General features: G+C 37.7%; 2 protein-coding genes across 2 annotated transcripts; both read left to right on the top strand.

The window, feature by feature from the left end:
• Positions 1-343: 343 nt before the first annotated feature.
• On the top strand, positions 344-3,761 carry bcl7bb (BAF chromatin remodeling complex subunit BCL7B b). The gene is made up of 6 exons (XM_019096923.2): positions 344-552; positions 1,110-1,185; positions 1,278-1,380; positions 1,678-1,860; positions 2,897-2,976; positions 3,128-3,761. The coding sequence occupies exons 1-6, from the start codon at positions 359-361 to the stop codon at positions 3,197-3,199; spliced, it is 708 nt and encodes a 235-aa protein (XP_018952468.2). The 5' UTR covers positions 344-358; the 3' UTR covers positions 3,200-3,761.
• An 831-nt stretch (positions 3,762-4,592) lies between these two features.
• On the top strand, positions 4,593-23,399 carry baz1b (bromodomain adjacent to zinc finger domain, 1B). The gene is given in 18 exon segments (XM_042743641.1): positions 4,593-5,276; positions 7,307-7,423; positions 9,868-10,012; positions 10,349-10,541; positions 10,744-11,063; positions 11,165-11,353; positions 11,622-13,152; positions 14,195-14,473; positions 14,776-14,896; positions 15,151-15,249; positions 15,374-15,551; positions 15,700-15,885; positions 16,817-16,964; positions 17,686-17,833; positions 18,038-18,144; positions 18,350-18,696; positions 19,320-19,426; positions 22,274-23,399. Coding segments are annotated over 18 exon segments (4,998 nt in total). The 5' UTR covers positions 4,593-5,157; the 3' UTR covers positions 22,938-23,399.
• Positions 23,400-24,141: the final 742 nt, after the last annotated feature.

Genomic DNA, 24,141 nt, shown 5'->3' with positions numbered 1-24,141 from the left:
TTTTAATTCTTTTTTCTTTGCATTAAATATTTAGATTTTTGCTTTTTTTGCACCATTTACATATTTAAAATGCGATTTTAATATTTTGTCCAACATGTTTATCAAATATCACGGGATAGAGGCATGAAATGTACCTCACAGTAATCCTGTCTTTTTAAGTGAAAACTCTGCCATCTGGTGGTGTGTTGAGGGCATTTTAGGCACGTAACAGCTTCTTTTAATGTCATACACACTCATATTGTGGTTATTACACAACAGATTCTAAATAATTATTTAGAATGCAAATACATTTACAAAAAAATTAAACAGGGCTAATGTAAAAAAAAAAAATGCAAAGAGGCAGTGTCAGTGGCTCGTTATGAAGTCTCGCGAGACAAAGACGAAGCCAGGGCGAAATCAAGTCGCAGACGAAGGAAGGCGAGAAAAAGGGGATCTTGACAAACTAATAAAACCCATTAAAATGTCGGGACGGTCCGTGCGAGCGGAGACACGCAGCCGTGCAAAAGATGATATCAAAAAAGTGATGGCGGCAATCGAAAGGGTCCGTCGGTGGTAAGTTGATTGTTTGAAGAGGGAGACAAGTTTCTTTTCTTCCACGTTACAAAAATAAACTTGTAGCGGGGAGGGTGACGTCATTCAGTAACATGACAGACAAGCAAGGCAACCAATGGGCCTCGCTGTATACAGTATGTGGGCGTGTCTTAGAAACGTCCGTAATGGAGTGAAGTGATTTTGTAATATACATTTCTGCCTGGAATGTCTGAAATGTAAAAATGAGCAGTTTTATATATTAATTTGAGTTAGTCCCTGTTGAACATCCTTGTGAATATCACGAAACCTGCCAAGAATTTATGGTAGGTTTTCCATATAAATTAAGTCTTATGATAACTATAAATACAATAGTAAATATATTTTATTTAAATAAATAAATATGTATTTACTGTACTTTTTATTGCGTTGTAAAAAACACATACTGTATTAATTTGAGTATCTAATGCTAACTACTAATGAAAATGGCAGAAACCATCTTAAAATTTGTATTTCTTTTTTTTCTTCTTTTAATATAGCCATTTTTGTGATATTAACCTGGAACATGTTTGTCCTCTTAGGGAAAAAAAGTGGGTTACAGTGGGAGACACATCACTACGGATATTCAAATGGGTCCCGGTTACAGAGACTAAACAGGTGTGTATATCATGTCATCTAGAGCAGCTGTCCACTTCTCAGATATATAAACAGTGTTCAGTTTCAAAATGCCTTTTTTTTCTTTCTTGCAGATATACAAGCCTAAAGTGTCAGGGACTGCAGTGAGGAAACTGAAGGGCTTTCCTACAGATGTAGTTTTGGAAAACGCCCGCTCTGTGCTACTGGATTTTCAGGGTAATAGAGGACTTAAGGTTATGTTTATGTCAAACACAAGGAAACTTGATATTTCCTCTGTAAACAATTCAGAACATTCTCTCTCTCTCTCTATAATGCAACCCTGGTTTGTGTTGTTATGCTCTAGTTTAATAAACGACCTTGCATCTTGACAGTGTGGTTTGCATATCTATCTTACCATAGCATGTACTGTAACATTACAGTATGCTAAAGTAGAGTACTTAAACATAATTCACATATTTCTTCAGGAGACTTAACGCAAATATGTTTCATTCATACATTTACTTTCCTAAACAGATGACAACAGTAACCAGAGTTTCCTGTCAGATGCCTATCAGTCTAATACCAAAGTGGACAGCAGCAGCAACTCCAGTCCACAGCATGTGAGTGAGGCAGTGAGCCCTTCCCATGCACACTACTTCCGTACAGAGGATTCCCAGCCGCCCACCCTGGGACAGGAGACCATGGACGCCGAGAGAGGTGAGACACACCAGTGAAAAAACATTCAGTAAAAAGATTATTTACCTAACTGACAAGGTAGATAAAAAATGTTGGTCTTCAAAGCAAATGCAAATTAGTATTATAATGCAAATAACATATAATGTGCTGATGGGGTATTATATTAAGTAGTAAAAACTATTTTCAACATTAATTAAAATTAATAATTGAGTACCAATAATAATTGAACTGCAAAATAGCATATTAGAATAATTTCTGAAGGATCATGTGAGACTGAAGACTCACAATTCACAATTTATTATTTTACTGTATTTTTGATCAATAAATGCAGTGCTGGTGAGCAGAAGAGACTTCATTTAAAACATTAATAAACCTTATTTATTCCAAACTTTTCACTAGCATATATATATATATATATAATATATTTTATATATATATATATATATATTATATATATATATTATATAATATATTATATAATATATTAGTGCTGTTAAATGATTAATCATGATTAATCGCATCCAAAATAAAAGTTAAATACAAGATAAAAATAAAATAAATAAAATTAAAATAAATATATATACATACACATTTTTTAAATATTATTTTGAAAAATGTCCATGTATATATTTATATTCATATAATTGACATTATATATAAATATTTTAAATGTAAAAAAAAATATATATATATATATAAACTGTATTTTCTGATTGCGTTTTTTCAATCTCCATTATCCTGAAACTGGATAAAACTTTTTTCCCCATATTACAATAATGAAATTCTGAAATGATAATTTAGGGTTTAATTGTGCCGAATTGTCATAAAATAATGCCACAACACAAAAAATCTAAATAGACCATTTACTTTAATATTTAATTTACTATTTTTATATTTATTTTTTATTTTGGGGTGAATTATGATTTATTGTATGCATGTTCTTGACATGTTTTGTTAGATTCACCCAAGTATGTAAGAGAACAGTAGTGATGGTGCATCCTTAATTTCACATACGTATTTGTACGTTTTACTTTTCATGATGTAACCACATATTTAGAAGCATCAACAACCAGCAGTGAGGTGACGGATGAGCCCCCGACTCTGATTAAAGAAGATGTGTTGACTCTCTCTACTCAGGTAACATCCACTGTAGTCTTCAAATAAATGTTCACCTAATTCATTGTGGGAATTAAAACACATATTGTAAATATTATGCAAACCCTGATTCTGCTTTTCAAAGCAACTTGGTTGAATGCATGCCATGTAAGACATTATTGTTTTTTCAAAGGAGGAAGAGGATGTGATTGGAGCCCCACCGCTTAAAAGAGTTTGCACTGAGCAAAACTCAACTCTCAGTTAGCACCACTATGCCGAACATTGCAGGTCAAAAGTATAGAAGTATTTCTGAAAGAGACTAAACTGTACATTTTAAAGACTTTTTACAACCTGCCAAATGCCTGAAATTCCTGTTAACAGTCTAAGATAAAGAAAAAAGCTTGAATTATTTTCTTTTTTGTACATTAAAAAGATCCTCTTAGAGCTTGTCAGGTATTTTCTTATGAAGGTAAAGCAGTTTGTATTGCATCTAGAAAATAAACTGTTATATTGCATGTTTCTCAATCTAAATTGAGAAAGGACTTTTTAAGTATAATACATGTGACTGCATGGAGTAATGATTATTATACGCAGTATGGCAAAACAGTTGAATTTTAAGATGATTTGTGTTTGTGGCATTTCTAAAGATTATACAAACAAGTTTTATTGGACTGTTTTTCTTGTTTTCTTGTAAAAAAAAACTACTCAACTGCATTTAGGGCAGTTTTAAATAACATCTGTGTCATCTGTTTCTTGATTTGTGTATTATTGTTCATTGAACTGCATCCAATTACCAAACTTTTTAATAAATCTTTTTTAAATGGTAATGTCACTCACAGATTTGTATTTCAAATACGAAGACTTCCACTTTCCATAGCCTTTGAAGTATTTTTCAAATAATAAATAATAGCTAAATATTTGTTTATGATCCATGCAGTGTTTCCTGGTAAAAATGTACCTGGACATAGACAGATCGAAAAATAAAACCACTTTAGATTTATGCAGTTTCCTCTGATTGCATCATTTGCAAAGTTGTGTGGCAGAGATAGAACACTATTGTACATGTGAAATGATTTTAAGGGCAATTCCCAATATTATGATTCTCTTGAAATTATATAATTCCAATAAAATGTTTAAATGAGTTTTTATACATTTAATGCTTTGGCGTTATTTATATGCTTTAGGCAGAGCTTTATTATTTCATATGTGGCCGCGAAAAACCTGTTTAATGTGCATTGTCTTCACTGCTAAGACTGGTATTAACATATTAATCAAGACTGTCTCTTTAATTGGATCAAAACTGTCGTGTGCAGTCTCTATTGTCTCATTTTAAATTCTACAACCGCTGCGCCTTTCAGCTACTCTAGGCATTTGGCTATTTTCACTATGTTATATTAAAAAATAAAATAAAATGTCCGTTGTTAATACTAAAGTATATGAGTCAAACTGCATAATTTCATTTTGAAAGTATCTATGAATGTACCATAAACTGACCTCTAGCCACGCTTCCAAACACTCCTTGTATTTGTGATTGGAGGGGTGTTGCTCTGACGAGAGGTGGAGTAGGTATAATTGACAGTTCAATCGGCCAATCAAATATCTCAATCTGTGTCGTAGTTTCTTAGTAACCAATCGTTGGAGACGATGGGTGGGACTTGTTCTTGCGTCTCCGCTGGCTACCGGGGTAACGGAGTTTTGAGGTTGTACGGAATGTTGCCGGTGTAGCAGGAACTCCCGCCATTTTTCAATCGGCTATAAACCCTCTTGTTTGTTTATGTAATCAGCAAGTCCCTCAAAACAGTATCTACGCGGTCTGTAGTCGCTGCGGATAGGGGATTGGTACGTCGCTTTGCTCTGCAGAATCGACTACAACACGGACCTGAGCGGCATAAGAAAAGCCCGCCATACCAGTTCTGACGGGGCCGCCTTTCGCGCTTTAATCCCAGGAGCTTCCGCTCACTCCTCAGGCATCTCACCATGACCCCACCGGCTCCCTCAAACTAGCGGATTTAACACGGGAGATGTAACTGGCTGATAAAACCGTACTTTTGTTTTGGTTTTGTTTCCCTAAAAGTAAGTAAAGCAGCGCGCGCTAGCCTAGCCCGATGCTACGCCGCTGAGACGAGCGGTTTCACGGCATATTCAGTTCAAGCTGAGATTGAACGGGGGGCTTAGTTCAGTAGTTCACTTCGCAGACATATCCAGGACCACAGCAAGCCGGCGATGGCACCGTTACTAGGCCGGAAGCCGTACCCGTTGGTTAAGCCGCTGTCGGAGCCGCCGGGCCCAGGAGAGGAGGTGTTCATCATCGATCACACTAAAGAGGCCTTCAGGAACAAAGAACAAACATTATCACTTCCTACACTACCAACTACAAACACGCAAGCACTAGAAACACAAGCACGTGCTCGCAAGAGTCTCGATCCGTTGTTTCCACGCGGCTCGTGGAGTCTGAGCGTGTGCGAGCGCGAGGTTTGCATTTATGCGTTTATTATTGTTTTCATCTTGCGCGCTGCATCTCATTGTAACGCTAACCGGCTAATGGTGACCATGACGTTTAGATCAGCTGGGCCTTTACTCTTAAGACAGGGCTACGTGTTATATTTGTCTTATTTTGATTATTGAAACGTGATGTATTACGTGTTGTTGAGGGGTTGTTGTTGTCTTGTGTATTTTAGAGCGAGCTAGTGCTAGCGAGCTAGCTTCAGGATGCAGAGTGTGTGTGACGTCTGACTGAACAGTTTCTCATCCGAACTGCCCTAGACTCAATCTTGTGTAAGAGACACAAACGAGCCCGCGCTTATTTACAGACAGACATATGTGATGCAAGCTTATAGAATGACGCTCCTGAACAGCCAACCATCTTTTGAGTGAAACCGTGTAATAGTTATCTATATGCTGGGAGAGTGTGATTATGATTGTACACACAGTTTTAACTCGGGCTGCTGCTGGAGGGGAATGTGAGAGTTCATGTGCAGCTGCTGCGCGAGGTCGTTTGCGCGCGAGATGTTTTTTCGCGCGCCACGTGAATTTGGTCATGAGTGACAGGATGTGTAGAGATGAACTTTAGGACGTTAGCAACCAAGATATTACTTCTCTGGTGTGTGCTGTTTAATTAATTATTTTTTTGTTACTATAACTAGATAATTGAAATGCTATTTAAGCGTGTTTTTATTTATTTATTCTGACAGATATCACTGCACTAGGTTTCCAGAGAAACTACTCCTGTCTATAAACCGCATGAATAGTAAAGTGACCTGCATGTGTTACGGAATCAGAAAACTAGCCAATCAGACACGTTCACTGCCTGTCAGTCACTCTGCGCGTTAGGGCTTCGTGACATCTGGTTGGTTGCCGTGTCCGTGGAGGGCGGGCTTTAGAGTGAAGGCGTGTTCCTGAAAGGATGAAGGGAAGTTTTATTCAGATTGCTAAACGATTGAGGTTGCGGGTTATACTTTTCAAAGCTGCCTGACTCGTTCGTCAAGCTTTAATCACGTGATTAAACTTTAGGCCTGCTTTTAGACCCAAGTCAGCACCTAAAAATAGACTATTTTCCCATCATTTAGCGTGCGTTCTAGGTTCACGTTTGTTCTAGGTCTGCCAAATTAGTGTTCGACTCACGTTTTGAGTTAAAGGTTAGCATCCCGAGAGGTGTCATGTCATACCGTTTTATACATGTAATGATACAATAATACATCGGCTAATATATTGATTAATCAGATATTTGGCCATTTTGAGCTTATCTCTATCTACCATTAAGTTTTGCTTGTCTGATTAAAAGAAGTGTTACACCTTCTGATAAGCATCATCTTTGTGTCAGTTCTAAAATCTACTGACAGCCATGTCATAGTTAAAAAAAAAAATGTTTTAAACTAATTTTGTCTAAATCTTGTTTGCTGTTATTAAACACCCAGGTTTTTAGATATACTGACATTGATCATTAAAGCCCATGTTGGGTGACCACTAATAAGTATGCTTTTATACACATTTATCACATGAACAATGCAAAATTGACATATACACAAGTATTTAACTTGGCTCTGAAATGATTTACATTTTTCAGAGTGCTTGAAATAATTATTTTGCTGAGGCTTTTGTGTTTTTGGTGACCATTACTGTTTTTAATTGCAAGTTTCATTATAAAAATGTGTTCATGCAGTTTCTGCTGCTGCTGCTGGCCCTTTAATTATTGAGCTGCTGTGCTACATGCATGCATTAATTGTGAATGAGTCTCTCTCAGATGACATTGGAAATACTTCTTGAGGTTTTAGAAGAGCTGGAAGCGATGTAGTGTTTGAGTTCTTTTGTCCTTAACACTATTGTTCAGAGAGTATGAAGCCCGACTGCTTTTGTCCTTAACACTATTGTTCAGAGAGTATGAAGCCCGACTGCGCAGGTATGCAGAGCGGATATGGACCTGCAAAAGCACCGGCAGCAGCCAGCTTACACATAAGGAGGCTTGGGAAGAAGAACAGGAGGTCACAGAGCTGTAAGTAACAAAAACGAGTGAATGTGTGAGTGAGTGAATGAATGAACTTGGAGCATCAACAGCATCATTTAGTAGTCAGGTGTTTTCAAAGTCTCTTTCTGACTATGGATGCATCAATATTCAGAGATGTACTGAGCAATTTCTACTGAGTCTCAATATATAGAAAGCTAGCAGTTCTTAGCCTAGCATTTTTGTGTGTCTAAAGTATAGAAATGCTGAGGAGGTACCCTAAAATTTGGCGTATGTTAAAATAAAACAGAAAATAAAAACTAAATAAAAAAACTTGTTCAGAATATTAATAAAAAACAGGTTTGTGGTTTAAGAACACCTGGAAATGGGGTGGGCGATATGAATAATCAAGTTTCATGGTATGACTTTCACGTTAACAATATATTTCACGATATAGTCATTTATACATGTAGTTATTCTGAACATAGACAAAAAGGGCTTTATATGATAAAGTAAACTCATACTTTTTCAAAAGTATTTCACCTTGAATTTATTTTGTTAAATTATTTATTTAGTAAAAACATTCAACTTATAGATTAACTGCCCCAAGCTTATTGATATTAGATGCAACTTATAAACTTTAAATAAGGTTTTTCTGAATTTTTTACATCTTATATTAATGTTTTTCTTCAATCAGTTTATAATATCTTAATACTTTATATTGAAATATTCTGCTCATAATGAATTACATTTACTTTTTAGTTTTGTAGAATACTAATAGTAATAGTTATATTGTTTAAATTTGTTCCCTGGTATCTGCTTATTGTACTGCATTTTAAGCTCTTTTTGTGATATCTGGCAGTCCCTCGCCTGGAGCTTTAATCAAGAGAGGGAAGAGTTCAGTAGTGACTAGAAGAGCAGCGGTATGCATACTGAACATAGAATTTTAAAATTGGAAAAGTCACAAATCTTCAATCATAGAAGAATTGATTCTGTGCCACAGGTGCAAAACTGTTTTTGCTACTGACATTTGAATCAGAGAATCATTTGTTACACCTGTCTTCACAACTTATATCAGGAATTTTCAGTATTTCATCCTATTTTTTCATCCAGTATTTATTTATTTATTTATATATATATATATATTTTTTAAATAGCTGTGCCCAGCTCTAAAATATTTTACTGGCTTAAAATTCTTGCAATTAAACTAAAGAGTAATAACCACTAGTAACTATTTAGAGCACAGAAATTCACTGGGTGTGGGAACCCTTTAATTTCCTGCTTTTCTGCTGTATATAGCAGAAAGCTTGTAAACTAAACTATTGTCAGGCTGTTGTGTTGAATGTCATATGACCAAACCTCTGCGTCTCATTGGTGCTCTTTTGCCTTCAACCCCTTCCAGTCTAACTGAGTCATCAGCAGTCAGGGTAGGGAAATCCTTTTTTTTTTTTTCACTTGATGAATCGATAACTTCAAGTGAAAATGTGACCTGCTCAACTGATGTGCAAACAGCTTTCTATGTGTGAGTGACAGATAGAAAACAGTTTAGTCTCATAAGCTGCTTATGTAACCAGACACTCGTACACTCAGAGAACAGTTTGCTGTACAGACCATATAGAGGGTTATGCTGCTGTAAGTGTCAGTGTGTGTTTGAAGCTATTTATACAGTTCATTCTCCACTCCTGTGTTTCTCATCTCCCTCTGCTGGTCATGAAGTATATTAAGTAATTTTGTTTTCATAGGGGCTTGACTTGTGATGAATCCTCCCCAAATACATGTAGACGAGACATTATCAAATGCTAATGATTTAAAAAAAAAGTTTGGGTTTTTGTGACCAGTTTTTTAGTCCATATCTTTTAGCTTTGCAGTAATCATACCATTATTCTCTTTCACGTACTCACTATTCACTTTTAACAGATATTTACATTTAAGTTTTTTTTTTCTCTTTCTTTCCTGGTGGGAAATTGGAACAAACATTCATGACATAAATAGTAACCTTGTTTTCTAATATGGTTAGTTAGACTGTCATAACATTAATATTTTAGATACCAGTGAAATTTCAAGCAAAAACTACTAGCCTAACTAATATAAAGTACAAACATTATTAAAGACAAGTAAACAATCATAATAAAATCAAAACAAGTTAGAAGCAATAGCACTGATGTATACAATGGAGCAAATATACAGTAAACAGTGCTTTTAGTTTTCAGGTAGGTCTAACAGTAGGTTTCAGGGAAGAAATTGGGCCAGTGATAATTATTTTCTTGATCATGTTTCATGCTGGTCATCAGGCAGTCCTTATTGTCAAGCCCTGCACTGGTTAGCAATAACTTGTTGAAAATCATTGGCTGTCCCATACAATACCTGCTTTATTATATCAGTACAGACAGGACAATTTTTTTCAGTTGTGTTGGTGTATTATCATAGTTCAAAAATCAAAGTTGCGTAAGTTTGTTTGAAACTCATGTAGCCATTGTTTGGTCTGTTTTTGGCAGGCTACAGGAGGAGTACCCAGTGTGGTTTGAGAAGCCGGTTCTGGAGATTGTGCACCATAACACAGTATCTCTCGATAAGCTAGTGGATCTGGCCTGGTTGGAGATTCTCACCAAGTATGCTGTGGAAGAAGAGTGCGACTTCTTGGTATGAACTTGGATTTAATATTTGGACTAATAAACAAAATGCAGGGTGGGAATTTTGTCAATTGGAATTTGTTTAAATTCCAAAATAGTGGGGAAACATTGTCCTGGAAAACCTGCAAATGTCAAGGAATTTCAAAACTTATTCTATAACACTGTCATTTTCCCTCTTCTGTCTACTTATGCTCAGTTCAAAGTATTTTCTTAGATCAAACCTACAATGGTAAAAGTATTATCTGTGTAAACTTAACTAATGGAAAAGACGGTCAGTTCCCATCTTCCAATTCTTCTGTTTGCTCTTTATGGATATGGAATGGTAATTCTGTCTCTCTTTTTGTAAGTTGGCAAGGATAAGACATTGCATGTGAAAGTGGTAAAGATTCATCCGCTGGAGAATCCTCCAGAAGAAAATGTGGAGAAAAAGATGGAAGGAGCTTGTGATTCTCCATCCAGTGATAAAGAGAACGCTAGTCAGGAGAACCTGAAGAAGGAGCCACAGTCCAAAGAGGAGGACAGCAGGAGAGAGAGTCTCTGTGAGTCTTAGCTGCTCTTCATGGTCATCCTCTTCACGATGTATTATAATAATATAATTTTTGGTTCATATTCAAATGATTAGTAGCCTAATTTGATTTTTTTATTCTTCTATACTGAAGTATAAAATGAGTTTCTTTGTCAGTTAAAATATAATAAATATTTTTTGCTCTACTGTGTTTTGTGTTTTTTTTGGTTCTGTAGCTGATAGGGCCCGCCGCTCACCCAGGAAACTCCCAACCAGTATGAAAGAAGAGAAGAAGAAATGGGTCATGCCCAAATTTCTGCCCCACAAATATGATGTCAAACTTCTCAATGAGGACAAAGTTATCAGTGACGTCCCTGCAGACAGCCTGTTCAGAACTGAGCGGCCTCCCAACAAAGAAATAATGCGCTACTTCATCAGACACTACGCTCTGAGGTTGGGCTCGGGAGAGAGCGCCCCCTGGGTGGTGGAGGATGAGTTGGTGAAAAAGTACAACCTGCCAAGCAAATTCAGCGACTTTTTACTGGACCCTCACAAGGTGGGGTACATAAATGTGATGGTTCAGAAAATAAGTGTTTTTTTTTTTTTTGTTTTTTTTGTAGAAAATTGTTTTATTATATTAGATTTTCCTCTGTTTAGTTTTTGGCAGAAAATCCATCAGCTAAGAGGAAAAGCATGAGCTCACCGGAAGGTAAACCCAATAAGAAGCTGAAGACTGCGGAGACAGGAAAAGACAGTGAGGGAGTCAAAGTAAAAGGGGAAAAGAAGAAAAATAAAAAAGATTCCCAGAACATACCTCTCAGCCCAACCCTCTGGGGTCATATGCAGGTATTTATAATACTAACCAAAGCATAAAAGCACTTTTCACATAAATCACTAGATTCTATTAGTCTACAAAATAAATAATAAAAAAACTAATAAACTAACCTTTGCAGTATAAATATTATTTGGAAATTGAAATTGTCATATGGTTGTCTGTGAGGTGACTTGTAATATAAAATTAATCTTATGGTCTTTAATGGATTTTTATATAACATGTTTTATTCCTTAAATATTTGTTGGATTTATTTATTTTTCTGTATTTTTTTTTGTTCAGGTGAAGAAAGTTAATGGATCTCCCTTAAAAATGAAAAACTCAGGTACATCTAAGAAATGTGATGGAGAAAACCTCAAAATCCTCAGCACCCCAAAATCAAGTAAAAAGCAGGGAGACAAAAAATCCACTGACCCCAAAAAGAGTCGCAAGAGTGGGGTCACCAAGACTCCCAATGGCCAGAAGCACTCCAAAAAGGAAGACAAAAGCGCTGGAAGCGCCAAGAAACCCAAAATGAAGCAGATGACCCTTCTGGATCTTGCCAAAAGCCCACCTACTGCAGCTAGCCCAAAAAAGCGAAGCAGAAGTTCAAGTACTGGCTCGGCTAAGCTGGGCAAACCTTTGCCGCCCATGGCCTTACATCTCCTTCGGTTTTACAAGGAGAATAAAGGCAAAGAAGACAAGAAGACCACTCTGTCCTCACTGGTGTCTAAGGCGGCAAAAACGCTGTCCGCAGAGGATCGTGGCAGGCTTCCTGAGGAGCTGAAAGAGCTAGTTCAAAAACGCTGGGAACTACTTGAGCAGAAACGCAGATGGGCCCTTATGACTGAGGAGGAGAAACAGGATGTTCTGCGGCAGAAGCGCCAGGAAGTCAAGCAGAAACTGCGTGAGAAAGCCAAAGAGCGGAGAGAGAAAGAGATGCAGATGAGACGGGAGATGTCACGCCGTTACGAAGACCAGGAGCTCGAAGGCAAGAGCTTGCCGACGTTCCGTTTGTTCGACATGCCAGAGGGGCTTCCCAACACCCTCTTTGGTGACATAGCCATGGTAGCTGAATTCCTTCACTGCTACGCTGGCCTCCTGATGCCTGATGACCAGTATCCTATCACCTCCGTCGCTCTGATGGAGGCTTTAGCTGGAGAGAAGGCGGGTTTCCTGTACTTGAACCGTGTGCTGGTGGTGCTGCTGCAAACACTTCTGCAAGATGAGCTGGCAGAAGGTTACAGTGAACTGGACATGCCGTTATCCGAGATTCCTCTGACCATGCACTCTGTATCCGAGCTGGTGCGCTTGTGTTTGCGGCCAACGGATGCCCATGAGGAAGAGAGCGCCCGCGGCTCAGATGACTGGCAGCCTGGTGCTGGCTACGATGACATGGTGAGCAGTGAGTTCTTGGAAAAGCTTGAGACGTCGGAGGTGTTTGAACTCACCTCTCAGGAGAAGGTCAGCCTGCTGGTAGCACTGTGTCATCGTATCCTCATGACCTATTCAGTAGAGGATCACGTGGATGCTGTGCAGCAGCGATCAGCCGAGCTGTGGAGGGAGCGGCTTGCCGCGCTTAAAGAAGTCAACGAACGTAAGAAGGCAGAGAAGCAGAAACGCAAAGAGCAGATGGAGGCAAAAACCGATGCTAGCGGAGATGTTCTAATGAGGGCAGATAGAGGGAAAGATTCAAATGTGAAAAAAGAGACACCTAAGGTCCCCGCCAAAGTGGAACCAGAGCCGGAAGACATGATCAGCACGGTGAAAAGCAGACGTCTGATGTTCATTCAGGCCAAGAAAGAAAAGGAAGAGCAGGAACGGCAAAACAAAGGTGAGAGATGTGTAAAAGAAAAATCAGAATGCCAGAAAATAGGTTGAAAAAAAAAACTTGTTGAAAGTGAGAATGATGTGGTATTCCAGAAACCTGCAAAGAGTAATGGAGAAAAATGATAACTTTGAGATGTGTCAGAAATAAAACCAGCAGCAATAGAGGAAAGTAGGGTAAGGAGACAATGAAGACAGAGTCTCCAAGCAACATTTAATCAGTATTCGAGTGTAGAAATGGCTGCCCCCGTAGAAAGTGGCATGTTAAATGTGAAATCCGTCCCCCATTTTGAAGTAAAATGGGTTGCAGTAAAGCAGGTTGTGAAAGCTCCATGCTGCGGAATCCTGAAAAATACATTTATTCAGGAAAAAGTAAATCAATTTAAACAAAATTAACCAAATTTAACCAAATTTAATCAAATTTATGTTGAACTTTCTACCCTTCAAAGAATCCTGAAAAAGAATCAAAAGATAAGAAAAAAAAATAGATCACCAAAAAACACCTGAAAAATATTTAACAGCAAAACTGATAATAATAAGATAAGAAAAAAAATTTGAGCACCAAATCAGAATATTAGAATGATTCATGATCATGTGACACTGAAGACTGGAGTAATGACTGTTGAAAATGTAGGTTTGCCATTACAGGAATAAATAAACTATTTTAAAATATAATATTATACTTATTACTATATCATAATTAATACAACTACATTTTCTTTTTCTAATATATAATACATAAAAAAAAAAAAAAAATCTTACCAACCTCAAATGTTTGAATTTTAACGTATACTTAATTCCAAAAGGTAAGCAAAATAAATACATTAATCCAAAAATAAAAAAAAACAAACTAAACAATTAATAAATATTAAGCAAACCATAACACAACAGCAAGATTTTCACAACAACAAGTAGATTCAAAATATTTAAAATGCACCAAGTAAAAAAAAAACGGATAACATCAAAATCAAAATGCAAAACATTAAATTCATTATGCAGCAGATCAAATATAAAAAACTAAACTTTAAAAAAGTATAAACCCACTGCAGAGCGTATGGAGAAGGAAGCAGAGGAGGAGCGAATCAGGAGGCAGAAAGCCGCAGCAGAGAAAGCCTTCCAGGATGCCGTCACTAAAGCGAAGCTGGTGCTGAGGAGAACCCCACTGGGTACCGACCGCAATCACAACCGGTACTGGCTGTTCTCTGATGTGGTTCCTGGCCTGTATATTGAAAAGGGATGGGTTCATGAGAGTATAGACTACACATTCACTCTTCCTCCTGAAGAGGAGCCGGCGTCGACAGAGGAAGACAAAGAGGAGGAGACCGAAGGTTAGTCTTCCTATGCATTTTCTAAAACACTGATTTTTTTTGAAACTTTTGTTTTGTAATAGTTGTTTTTTTTTTTTTTTGGTTCTTGGTACGAGGTTCTAGTAGATGATGGTTCTTCTGTTTGGTTAACCAGTGGAAAATCCTTTGTGTATTATGAAAAAACATGAATATATAATATACAGGGAAAATGTTATTTATAGCAAATGTTTTTTGGTTCTTGAATGTTCAGATGGAGAGAAAGAGGATGAAGGCAGCATAGTCAGCGCTTCTAATAAAAATAGCAAGAATTCTGCACCTCTCAGATGGAGAGAAAGAGGATGAGGGCAGCATAGTCAGCACTTCTAATGAAAATGGCCAGCAGGGGGCACCAGTCCCTGAGTCCTGTATTGAGACCACCGTGCCCAAACAAGGCCAAAACCTCTGGTAAGTGTTCTTGCAAATTCCCAGTTGTATCGTTGATATCTGGGAAATCAGCCTTTAAGTAATTTGTGGCTCAGAGAGCTTTTTGTATGAGACTACGCACTGTTTTGAAGCAAAGAATTCCAAAAAGAAAAAAAAGGCTAAAATGAGTTGTAATGAAGATTTACAGTCCCATGGATCAGCACATGGAATGACATCTGTCTGGACATCAATATCGGGCAGAAACACAAATGTTTGTTCTAAAATTGTTTTCCCAGGTTTGTGTGTGATTCACAAAAAGACCTCGATGAGCTAATAGAAATACACAAACACCATCTACTAATACATACCTAAAAAAAAATAATGCTTCAGGTTAAGTGAGTGTATACACACACACACACACACACACACACACTCTCTCCTTCCTCCTGTGAACAGATATTTTCACACCTCAGTTCCAGTAAAAATGGATTAATATTGAAGATGTTGTCTTTGTTTTAGATACCAGGAAATCTTGCATTCCATCCATCTGACGAAAAAAGGTAACCCAGGCCTGAAGACCTGTGACGGATACCAGGAGCTGCTTAAATTCTCACGCAGTGACATTATCGAGGTAGCATCCCGCCTACAGAAAGGAGGCCTTGGAAACATGGAGGACACATCTGATTTTGAGGAGAGGGTGAGAGACATAAAGACTACATGTGGTGGGCACTATAACTAATTTCTTTTTATCATTGGTGTGGTAATGGTATATGTTACTGGCCAGCCCTGCTGCATGGATATCTCCACCACTTTGAACCTACCTGACCTCTCACTTGTGCTTTCAGGTGCATGACTTGGAGAAGCTGCAGGACTTTGGGGAGTGTGTGATCACTCTGCAAGAGAGTGTGATCAAGAAGTTTCTGCAGGGCTTCATGGCACCCAAAAAGAAAAAGAAAAAGAAGACCGGTGGAGAGGAGAGCACGACGGCGGAGGAAGTGGATGATCAGAAGAGACTGGCTGAAGAGGCCAGGGTGAGTGTGTTATGAATAGGGGTTTCAAGATACTAACACTGCAGTAGCTTATTTCTTGATTTATTTAAAAATTAAATTTGACTAAATAATATCAAATGAAAACAGTGGCATGTGTTCTTCATGTCCTAGTGAAGTGAACATTGTAACATTGTAGGCACTGAATGAACAAGCAGAAATAAAGGGAAAAGATACAAATTTGTCTTCATCAGTACTTGGCAAAAACATGAGAAGATGGACACTATGGCTGCATTTAATTTATTAGAAGAACTATTCTTATTTTATTTTTGTGGAAACTGTGATAGATATTTTTCAGGATTTTTTTGAATAGAAAATTCAAAACAACAGCATTTATTTAAATCGATTTTCTTGTAAAAGTCTTTACTCCTACTGATCAGTTTAATGCATCCTTGCCAGAGAAAGTGAGTGGATCGGCAACAATTTCCTTTCTGCGCTCCAAGCATTCAATAATCACTCCTCTCCACTGACCATTTCCCGCTCACTTCTCGCTTGTTAACAGAAATGCTGCTTCGCCTTCACTGCATAACGAAATCTGCCTTAATAGCTGCTTCACTCTCAAAGTATGTCAGTATCTTTGAAATACCACAAGTTCTAACAAGAACATGCACATAAAAGAAAAACAAATATTCACAATAGAAACACAATTCTAGAAGAAAAGCTTCAACGTGGTTTATAAGAATGCTAACACTAAGCAAAAATCTAAAGGGCTATTAACTGATTGTTTAGCTCACTTTTGAAAGGAAAAAGAATCTGGTGTTAAGCTATATTATTGAGAAATGAGTAGGCCTATGCTCACATACTTGCTGAATAAAAGTAATAATCCTTTCTGAACCCAGATTTTTTAAAGGGTAGTGTATGTGTGTATTCATATTCTCTCACAAGACTAAACTTCTTCTGTATATTGAATTTCTAGGTAGCAACCGCAGTGGAGAAGTGGAAAGCTGCAGTCCGTGAAGCTCAGACTTTCTCTCGAATGCACGTTCTGCTCGGCATGCTGGATGCCTGCATCAAGTGGGATATGTCTGCAGAGAACGCTCGCTGTAAAGTGTGCCGCAGGAAAGGTGAGATACCTGGACATCATAAAGGCTGCAAAACTATGAAATGACGCATTGCAACTTTGTATTATGTAGTGACCTAAAAATTAATATTTAGTCATTTTCAGAGTTGCCACCCTTTGTCTAGATTCCAACTCTGGACATTCATTCAACACACTTTTTGGGCCGCATCCTGGGATGCTTTTTTATACCACATTGAGCAAGTTTACACTGACTGCTTTTCCTCCTCTATCCAGTTCAATTAATCAAGCATTTCTTTAATTAATTGTAATTTTAAGAAGTCACATTTTGGCACAGTTTATATTGGTCTATAAAACATTTCATGTGTGTTCTAACTGTCGAATGGTTATGTTCAGTAATTCACATTAATTACCTAGATTGTAGCGGCTTTCCATGGTTTTGTAATTGAAAATATAAATTTTTCAGTCTCTTAGATTGAGAATGTACAAAAAAAGATCCACCTACCATAGTCTCTTAAAAACATGGGAAACACTACTGCATGTGAAACACATGACCTTCAGACTCGTATAGTAGTTACTTTACACCTTTAGAGCATGAGGAAGTACTGCAAAGAGAAAATGTCTGAGATTTAAACGGCACCTAATGCCTAAATAATATAAACTGCAACAGTAACTACAACGTGAGTGGCACACAAAAGAAAGTACTGCGTGGTAACAGGAAGATTTAACATGTAATTGATCTGGTTTATGATTGTCTTTCTCTGTAGGAGAGGATGATAAGTTGATTCTGTGTGATGAGTGTAATAAAGCCTTCCATCTGTTCTGTCTGCGGCCGGCACTATACCGTATACCGGCGGGTGAGTGGCTCTGCCCAGCCTGTCAGCCAACCACCGCCCGACGCAGCTCCAGGGGCAGGTAAGAACATGCGCACATTGGGCCTCTTTCATTAAACTTTTGTAAATTTAAATTGAGAGGTTTCTAAATTTATATATTTATATATATATATATATATATATATATATATATATATATATATATATATATATATATATATATATATATTTATATATATAATATATGCTCAAAGTTCCTCATTCATTTACACATTTCTGATTGCAGAAACTATAATGAGGACACTGAGGAAGAGGAGGACTCAGAGGAGGAAGATGAAGAAGACTCTGAAGAGGAAGAATCAGAAGAAGAATACAGACATGCGGGCCACAGCTGTGAGTGCCACTCTGAGAGCTTTGAAAACTGATAAGACTTTTTCATAAGGGGGTGGGGGATTTTTTTTTTTCTTCACAAGAATATTTTAGGATATAAAACTTATAACATGTATTGTATAATCATGATGTGCTTAAGGGTTTGAAACTTTGTCTTAAAAGTTTTAGCACAAACTCCTAGTTTTGACTGTTTGTTTGGCTGTCACAGTGAGACCTAGGAAGAAGGTGAAGTCGTCTTTGAAGCCCAAAGTGCAGAGTAAACCACCACAGAAGAAGCATTCACCTCCTAGTGCCAAACCATCTCTCAGACCTGCTTCCAAGCCTGATCCAAAACCTGCACTCAGATCTGCTTCCAGACCGGATCCAAAGCCTGCTCTCAGATCTACTTCCCGACCAAATCTTAGACCTGCTCCCAGACCTGTTTCCAACCCAGATCCTAAACCAGAACCTAAACCAGATCCTAAACCTTCTCCCAAACTGGAACCTAAACCTGCTCCCAAACAATTGGCTAAATTCCGACCTGCACCAAGCAACCCTGCAGACATCGATGAGCTGGTGAGTAAAACAAGAAATGTGGAAGTGTGATATGTTTAGTACTGTTCGCATGCACAACATTGTACTGTTTGTTGTAAATTTGTTTTAGTGTAATTATTTAACCATGTTGTGTAGGTTTTGATGAATGTTGGGTTAAAGGGTCATGAAACCCTAGACTACTTTTTCAGAGATTTTAGCAGAGGTGTTCATAGAAGTTAGCATTCGTTTATTTCAATTGTTGGAGAAAATGGTTAATTTTATGTTTTTTTTTTTTTTCTTGCCCTATTTTCATCTTCCAGGTTTAAAATCTACATCGTGTTGACGTCACAAATTGTGACATGGCAAAGGACTATAGTACATCAATAATGCGTCGGTGTCAATTAAATTATTCATGACTGCGTTCTTATCCTATGTGAAGCCGCTTTGCCCTATTTTTTTAAAACTGGTGAGAACTAACCAGTGCTAAAACAGGGTTTCATGACCTTTGCAAACATGTTCAGCTGAATCATTAAAAAGTACTTCATTAAGCAATAGCACAGAGTGTGCTGAAGCAAAAAACATGTAATTGAAAAAAATGAGTGCAGGGAATAGTATTATTGGGCACCATATACAAGTGTTCCTTAAGTGTTGTTGATTGTGTGCAGGTGCGAAAGAGCTCCAAGTCTCTATCGAAGAAGCAAGCTATTGAGGTAGAGAAATGTGAGGAGATTCTTCAGAAGCTGATAAAATACCGACACAGCTGGCCCTTCAGGTACACCCTCACAAGACCTCATGATTGATTGTGTGACTTTTAATTTACCTGTATATTTGTTGATCACATTTAGTCTCGTAACATGTCATTTAAAAAAGTATTAAGACTTTAAGTACCTAAAGGCTACTTGCCATTTTTTTTTTTTTTTTTCAATTTAATATTTATTCATGTTTATATCTTAATATCTTTATGACTGGTAGTAGCATTTAGCAGATTAGAGCTGAGCGGTAATATAGTTTATACTTTGCTGCAGTATAGCTTTCTTGTTTCACCCTCTGCAAGTATTATGTATGCAGATAAATTTTGACGCACTTTAATATCCAACTTTATATGGATATATGATTCACATTTTGTGGTGAAATAAAAATATAGAATATTATTGCTATATAATATATATTGCTTGATGTGAGTAGAGGTTGACTGATATGGGTTTTTCACTGACCGATGCCGATATTTAGAAATCAGGGCAGTCGATGGGCGACATATGATGCTAAAATTTTTGTTTTTTCTACCGTTCTACATAAAAGTGAGTTCTGAAGCACGCTTTTTGTTTGTTTACTGACAGACACCAGTGTTTCCCACAAACTGCAAATTAATTCTCTGCCAGCAGGAGGCGCTGTTGGAGCAGAGATATAGCGGTTTCTCCGGTAACAGCTGTAAACAAATAAGCACTGCTCACAAACGCTACTTTATCAGGCATTACAGGAAAGACAAAATGTAAATGACATCGAAGCTTTTCTGAAGACAGTCATATAAAAACACCCGTGCTGCATTTTAATTCTGAAACGTGAAGCGCTCATTTTATTCAACGAAGTATAAGCCTCTTGGAAAACTGACACTGCTGTAAGTCAGATGGCTATAGTGATAACAAAAATAAAAGATTTCACACACATTGCACAGCTTGCTGCTCCCAACTGCTTAAGAGTGTGCTGGCCACGAGCGATGACATCGTGGAGGATATTGTCGGACCTACACACACATTTCATGAGGAAAGTTAACGTGCACGTTATAATCAGCCCAGAAGATTTATCTGAATTGAACGCGCAAATGACTTGTTGCACTTATGGATATGATAACTTTCCGGCATCAATTCTATTGAGGTTAAAACGTAATTCTGAAACAGGCTATTTTGCCCTACCATTAGCTGAAGCTGTGTGTGAACAAGCCGCTGCTGCAGAGTGTGAGCTGCTCTGTCTCTCACGCAGCCTCGGAGGGAGTTCCACAACAACGCTTAGCTGTTGCCAATGCCGATTAATTTAAAAATGCCAAACAATCGGTCGACCTCTAGATGCGAGTATACTTTATGTATGCAGGTGAAGCAAGTACTATATATCCAACCTTAATATATTGCAAGGGTTAATAATATAGTTAATTTTTTTTGACAATATAGCAATCAGGCAGTTGAGATTTGCTCTTATACATACCATTCACCAGTGTGTGTGTACTGTATGTATTCGTGCTTGGCAAAAAAATAAAATTTTCAATAATTTTTTTTTTAAATGAAGTTGCTTCAATCTTGATTCTTAAAAGCCGTGAATCGATCTTTTCCAGTTAATTATTTCAGCAAACATTTAACACAAGATCTGATTAATGTGAATCTTATCATTAGTCTTCTCCACTAGATGTCACCCTCTTATTTACCTTGTGCACTGTTACAACAGAAAGCCTGTCATTCATTCAGTGCTTATGGCGAAGATTCTGTTGACAAGAACAAAGCAATATGCATGATTATATTCAAAGCAATATGCGTGATATGCAATGCTCAGGTGAAATTCTATAGTAATACTACAGATCTGTGGAAGCATTTGATATCACGCATAAGGCACCATGATTTCCACAATGAATGAAAAGCAGATGGTGCAACACAACAACGTTTTTTTTACTACCCACATACTAAAGCGTGAACGACGCTTGCGGTGTTTTCATTCTCTGCCGTCTCACTATATGATGACATAAACACAAAAATATCATCTCCAGCTGCTTTGAGAGTAACTTCATTAGCATTTTACCGTTAAATTTGAGAAAACTACCGTCATATCAGATACACGGCAGCTACAAATTATTTACGGCAGCCTGTCAAAATAAAAGTTTGGTTTAACTTGAAGAAATTGTGTCAGAAGTATATTACTGTTGTGCCTTCTTAATACTCAATGTAACAACAACGCTGCTACTACTACTAATAAATATGAACAAATCTTTATTTTTAAAGGAATAATCACATTTGTTCTTTTTTATTTTAATAGTAAACCTCTGTTGTGCAGCACTTTGTGTGCCAAAAAAATAAAAGGTTTTAATTTTCATTTGATTAGGATAAATGAATGTTTGATGCCTTTATCTGATTACCAGAAAAATTAAGAACATTTTATTGGGCACTAATATTTTTATTTTTTGTTTTAAAAAGGACCCTATACAAAAACAAAAAAAGAAAAGAATAGGCTAGGTTTAAAATACAGGTGTGGCTCTTAATTTCTTTTTATTACTTCACCATTTGTTAATTGATGTTTATTGTTCATTTTTTAGAAATCTCAATAGCATTTGTATTAAAACTATATACACTGAATGTAATCAAACAATCAAACGAGAGCTTGTGAATCAGAATCAAATCAGGATATTTGAACCGATAGCCAGCCCTAGTATGTATCCAGGTTAGATACTGTATTTGTAGAATTTGTTTTCATTGGTAATTCATGAATTCATGTTAGTTTGTTATTTGGTGATATCAAAAATCATGAAACCTGTCAGGGTGTTCTTCAACTTCTAATAGTTTGATGTGCCATTTGGAGATTGTGTATCATTAACGAAGTTAATGTGAGTAGTGAAGAAGTGCCTTCTCTTTCTCTCATCCAGGGAACCTGTATCTGCTGAAGAAGCCGAGGATTATCAGGACATCATCCGCTGCCCGATGGACTTCACCACAATGCAGGACAAGTTCAAATCCTCCCAGTACCAGAGCGCCAGCGATTTTCTCGAGGATGTGAAGCTCATCTTCTTAAATGCAGAAGAGTACAACCAGCCCGACAGTGATGTCATGACCTGCGTGGCACGCACAGAGCAGGCATTCATCGAGCTCCTGCAGAAGAGCCTCCCTGGGATCGGCTACCTGCGGCGGCGGGCATGCAAGCGCCTGGCTGCTTACTCTGAAGAGGATGACGACGAGGAAGAGGAGGAGAGGGGGAAGAAGATACAAAATGGGAAACAAGGGAGAGCCTCATCCAGGCAGAAGGAAGATGATGAGGAAGAAGGACGGAGGAAGACCAGACAGAGTGGTGCACAGCGGAACCAAGATGACAGTGAAAGTGAGGAGGAAGATGAGGAGGAGGAAGAGTCTGTGAGAAGGAAGAGCAAGCGGACAAATCGTAAAGATTATCGGGAGCAGGACAGCGACAGTGAGAGGGACAGCAGGAGAACTGGATTGAGACGGACTGCACGAGGTGTGACGGATGACAAGGAGGCCAGCAGTGACGAGGACTCGGGCATCCAGCGACATTCCAAGAGGCTCAAGCGCTCATGAAGACCAGGGTGCTTTGGGTTCTTTGTATTCATTTTTGTACCCCCTCCTTATTAATCAGAAGGCGAAGCGGGCCGCCCCATACCCACTGCATATCGGAGAGAACCTTTGCTCACCCCGATGTAGATGTTTCTGTTTATTTTACTTTTTGGAAATTTTTATGTTAATATTGGAGAAAACTGATTTATATTTGTAAGTTGATTAATAATGGTAACACTTGGTTTTTCAGCCTAAAGATTTGCATTGAAAAAGAGATGTCATCTCCTTGAGCTCTTAAGACTTTTTTTCATTTGATATTTGACCTAAAAAAATGCAAAAATAATAATAATAAAAAAAACACTTGTATCCCAAAAAAGATTGTAATTGGGTTGCAGATACCCTCCAAGCCGTGTCTCAATTTGATGGCTTGAGAGGTTTCACTGTAAATGTCATAAAGTGATTCTGAATGAAATGGATCCTTCTGCATAGACCTTCTTGCAGCCTTTTAAATGAATTCACCACTGACCGTCCAGAACTAGGCTCTTTCAATGAAACTGGCCTTATGTGTTTTCTGTGTCTCATAAGAGCCGTTTAATTGGCACTAAACCCCCATGGTGGTATGGCATTGAACTAAAAGTCTTTATTTTTGAATGTGCCACCACTTTTTCTTTTCTTTAGTCATTTATTATTTTGCTATTAAAAGCTGTCATCCTTGGCGTTCATTTAAACAACTTCTGTTTTTGAAAAACAGGAGATCACTTATCTTGTTTATTGGCATCTATCTAGCAATTCCTGTAAAACAGGGGTGTCAGACTCAATTCCTGGAGGGCCGGAGTCCTGCAGAGTTTCGTTCCAGCCCTGCTCCAGCAAACATACAATGTAGTTTTCAAATAAGCCTGACGGACTTGATTAATTGTATCAGGTGTGTTTATTTAGGGTTTTAATCTAAACTCTGCAGGGGGTAAGAAAAACTCCACTTGAGCTAAAAACGACAGCTGTAAACCCTCATGCTGCTCTTATTTCCTTGAAACCAGTAGGTGGCACTCTTCTACAGCGGTCTTCGAAAGTAAAGCTCCCATTGGTGTAAAACTGACATTTGAATGTTATATCCCCACTAAAGACCTTTGCAGTGATAAATTGAACCTAAAATCAAGATGGTAAAGTCAGATGTGAAACACTCAAGTGAAATTATATTATCTGATTTCCTTTTTCATGTGACTATGTAAAT

Source organism: Cyprinus carpio, chromosome B18, assembly GCF_018340385.1.
Source record: "Cyprinus carpio isolate SPL01 chromosome B18, ASM1834038v1, whole genome shotgun sequence".
NCBI classification, from domain to species: domain Eukaryota; kingdom Metazoa; phylum Chordata; class Actinopteri; order Cypriniformes; family Cyprinidae; genus Cyprinus; species Cyprinus carpio.
The sequence above is the reverse complement of the archived record's forward strand: the minus strand, read 5'-3'. Positions and strand labels throughout refer to the sequence as shown.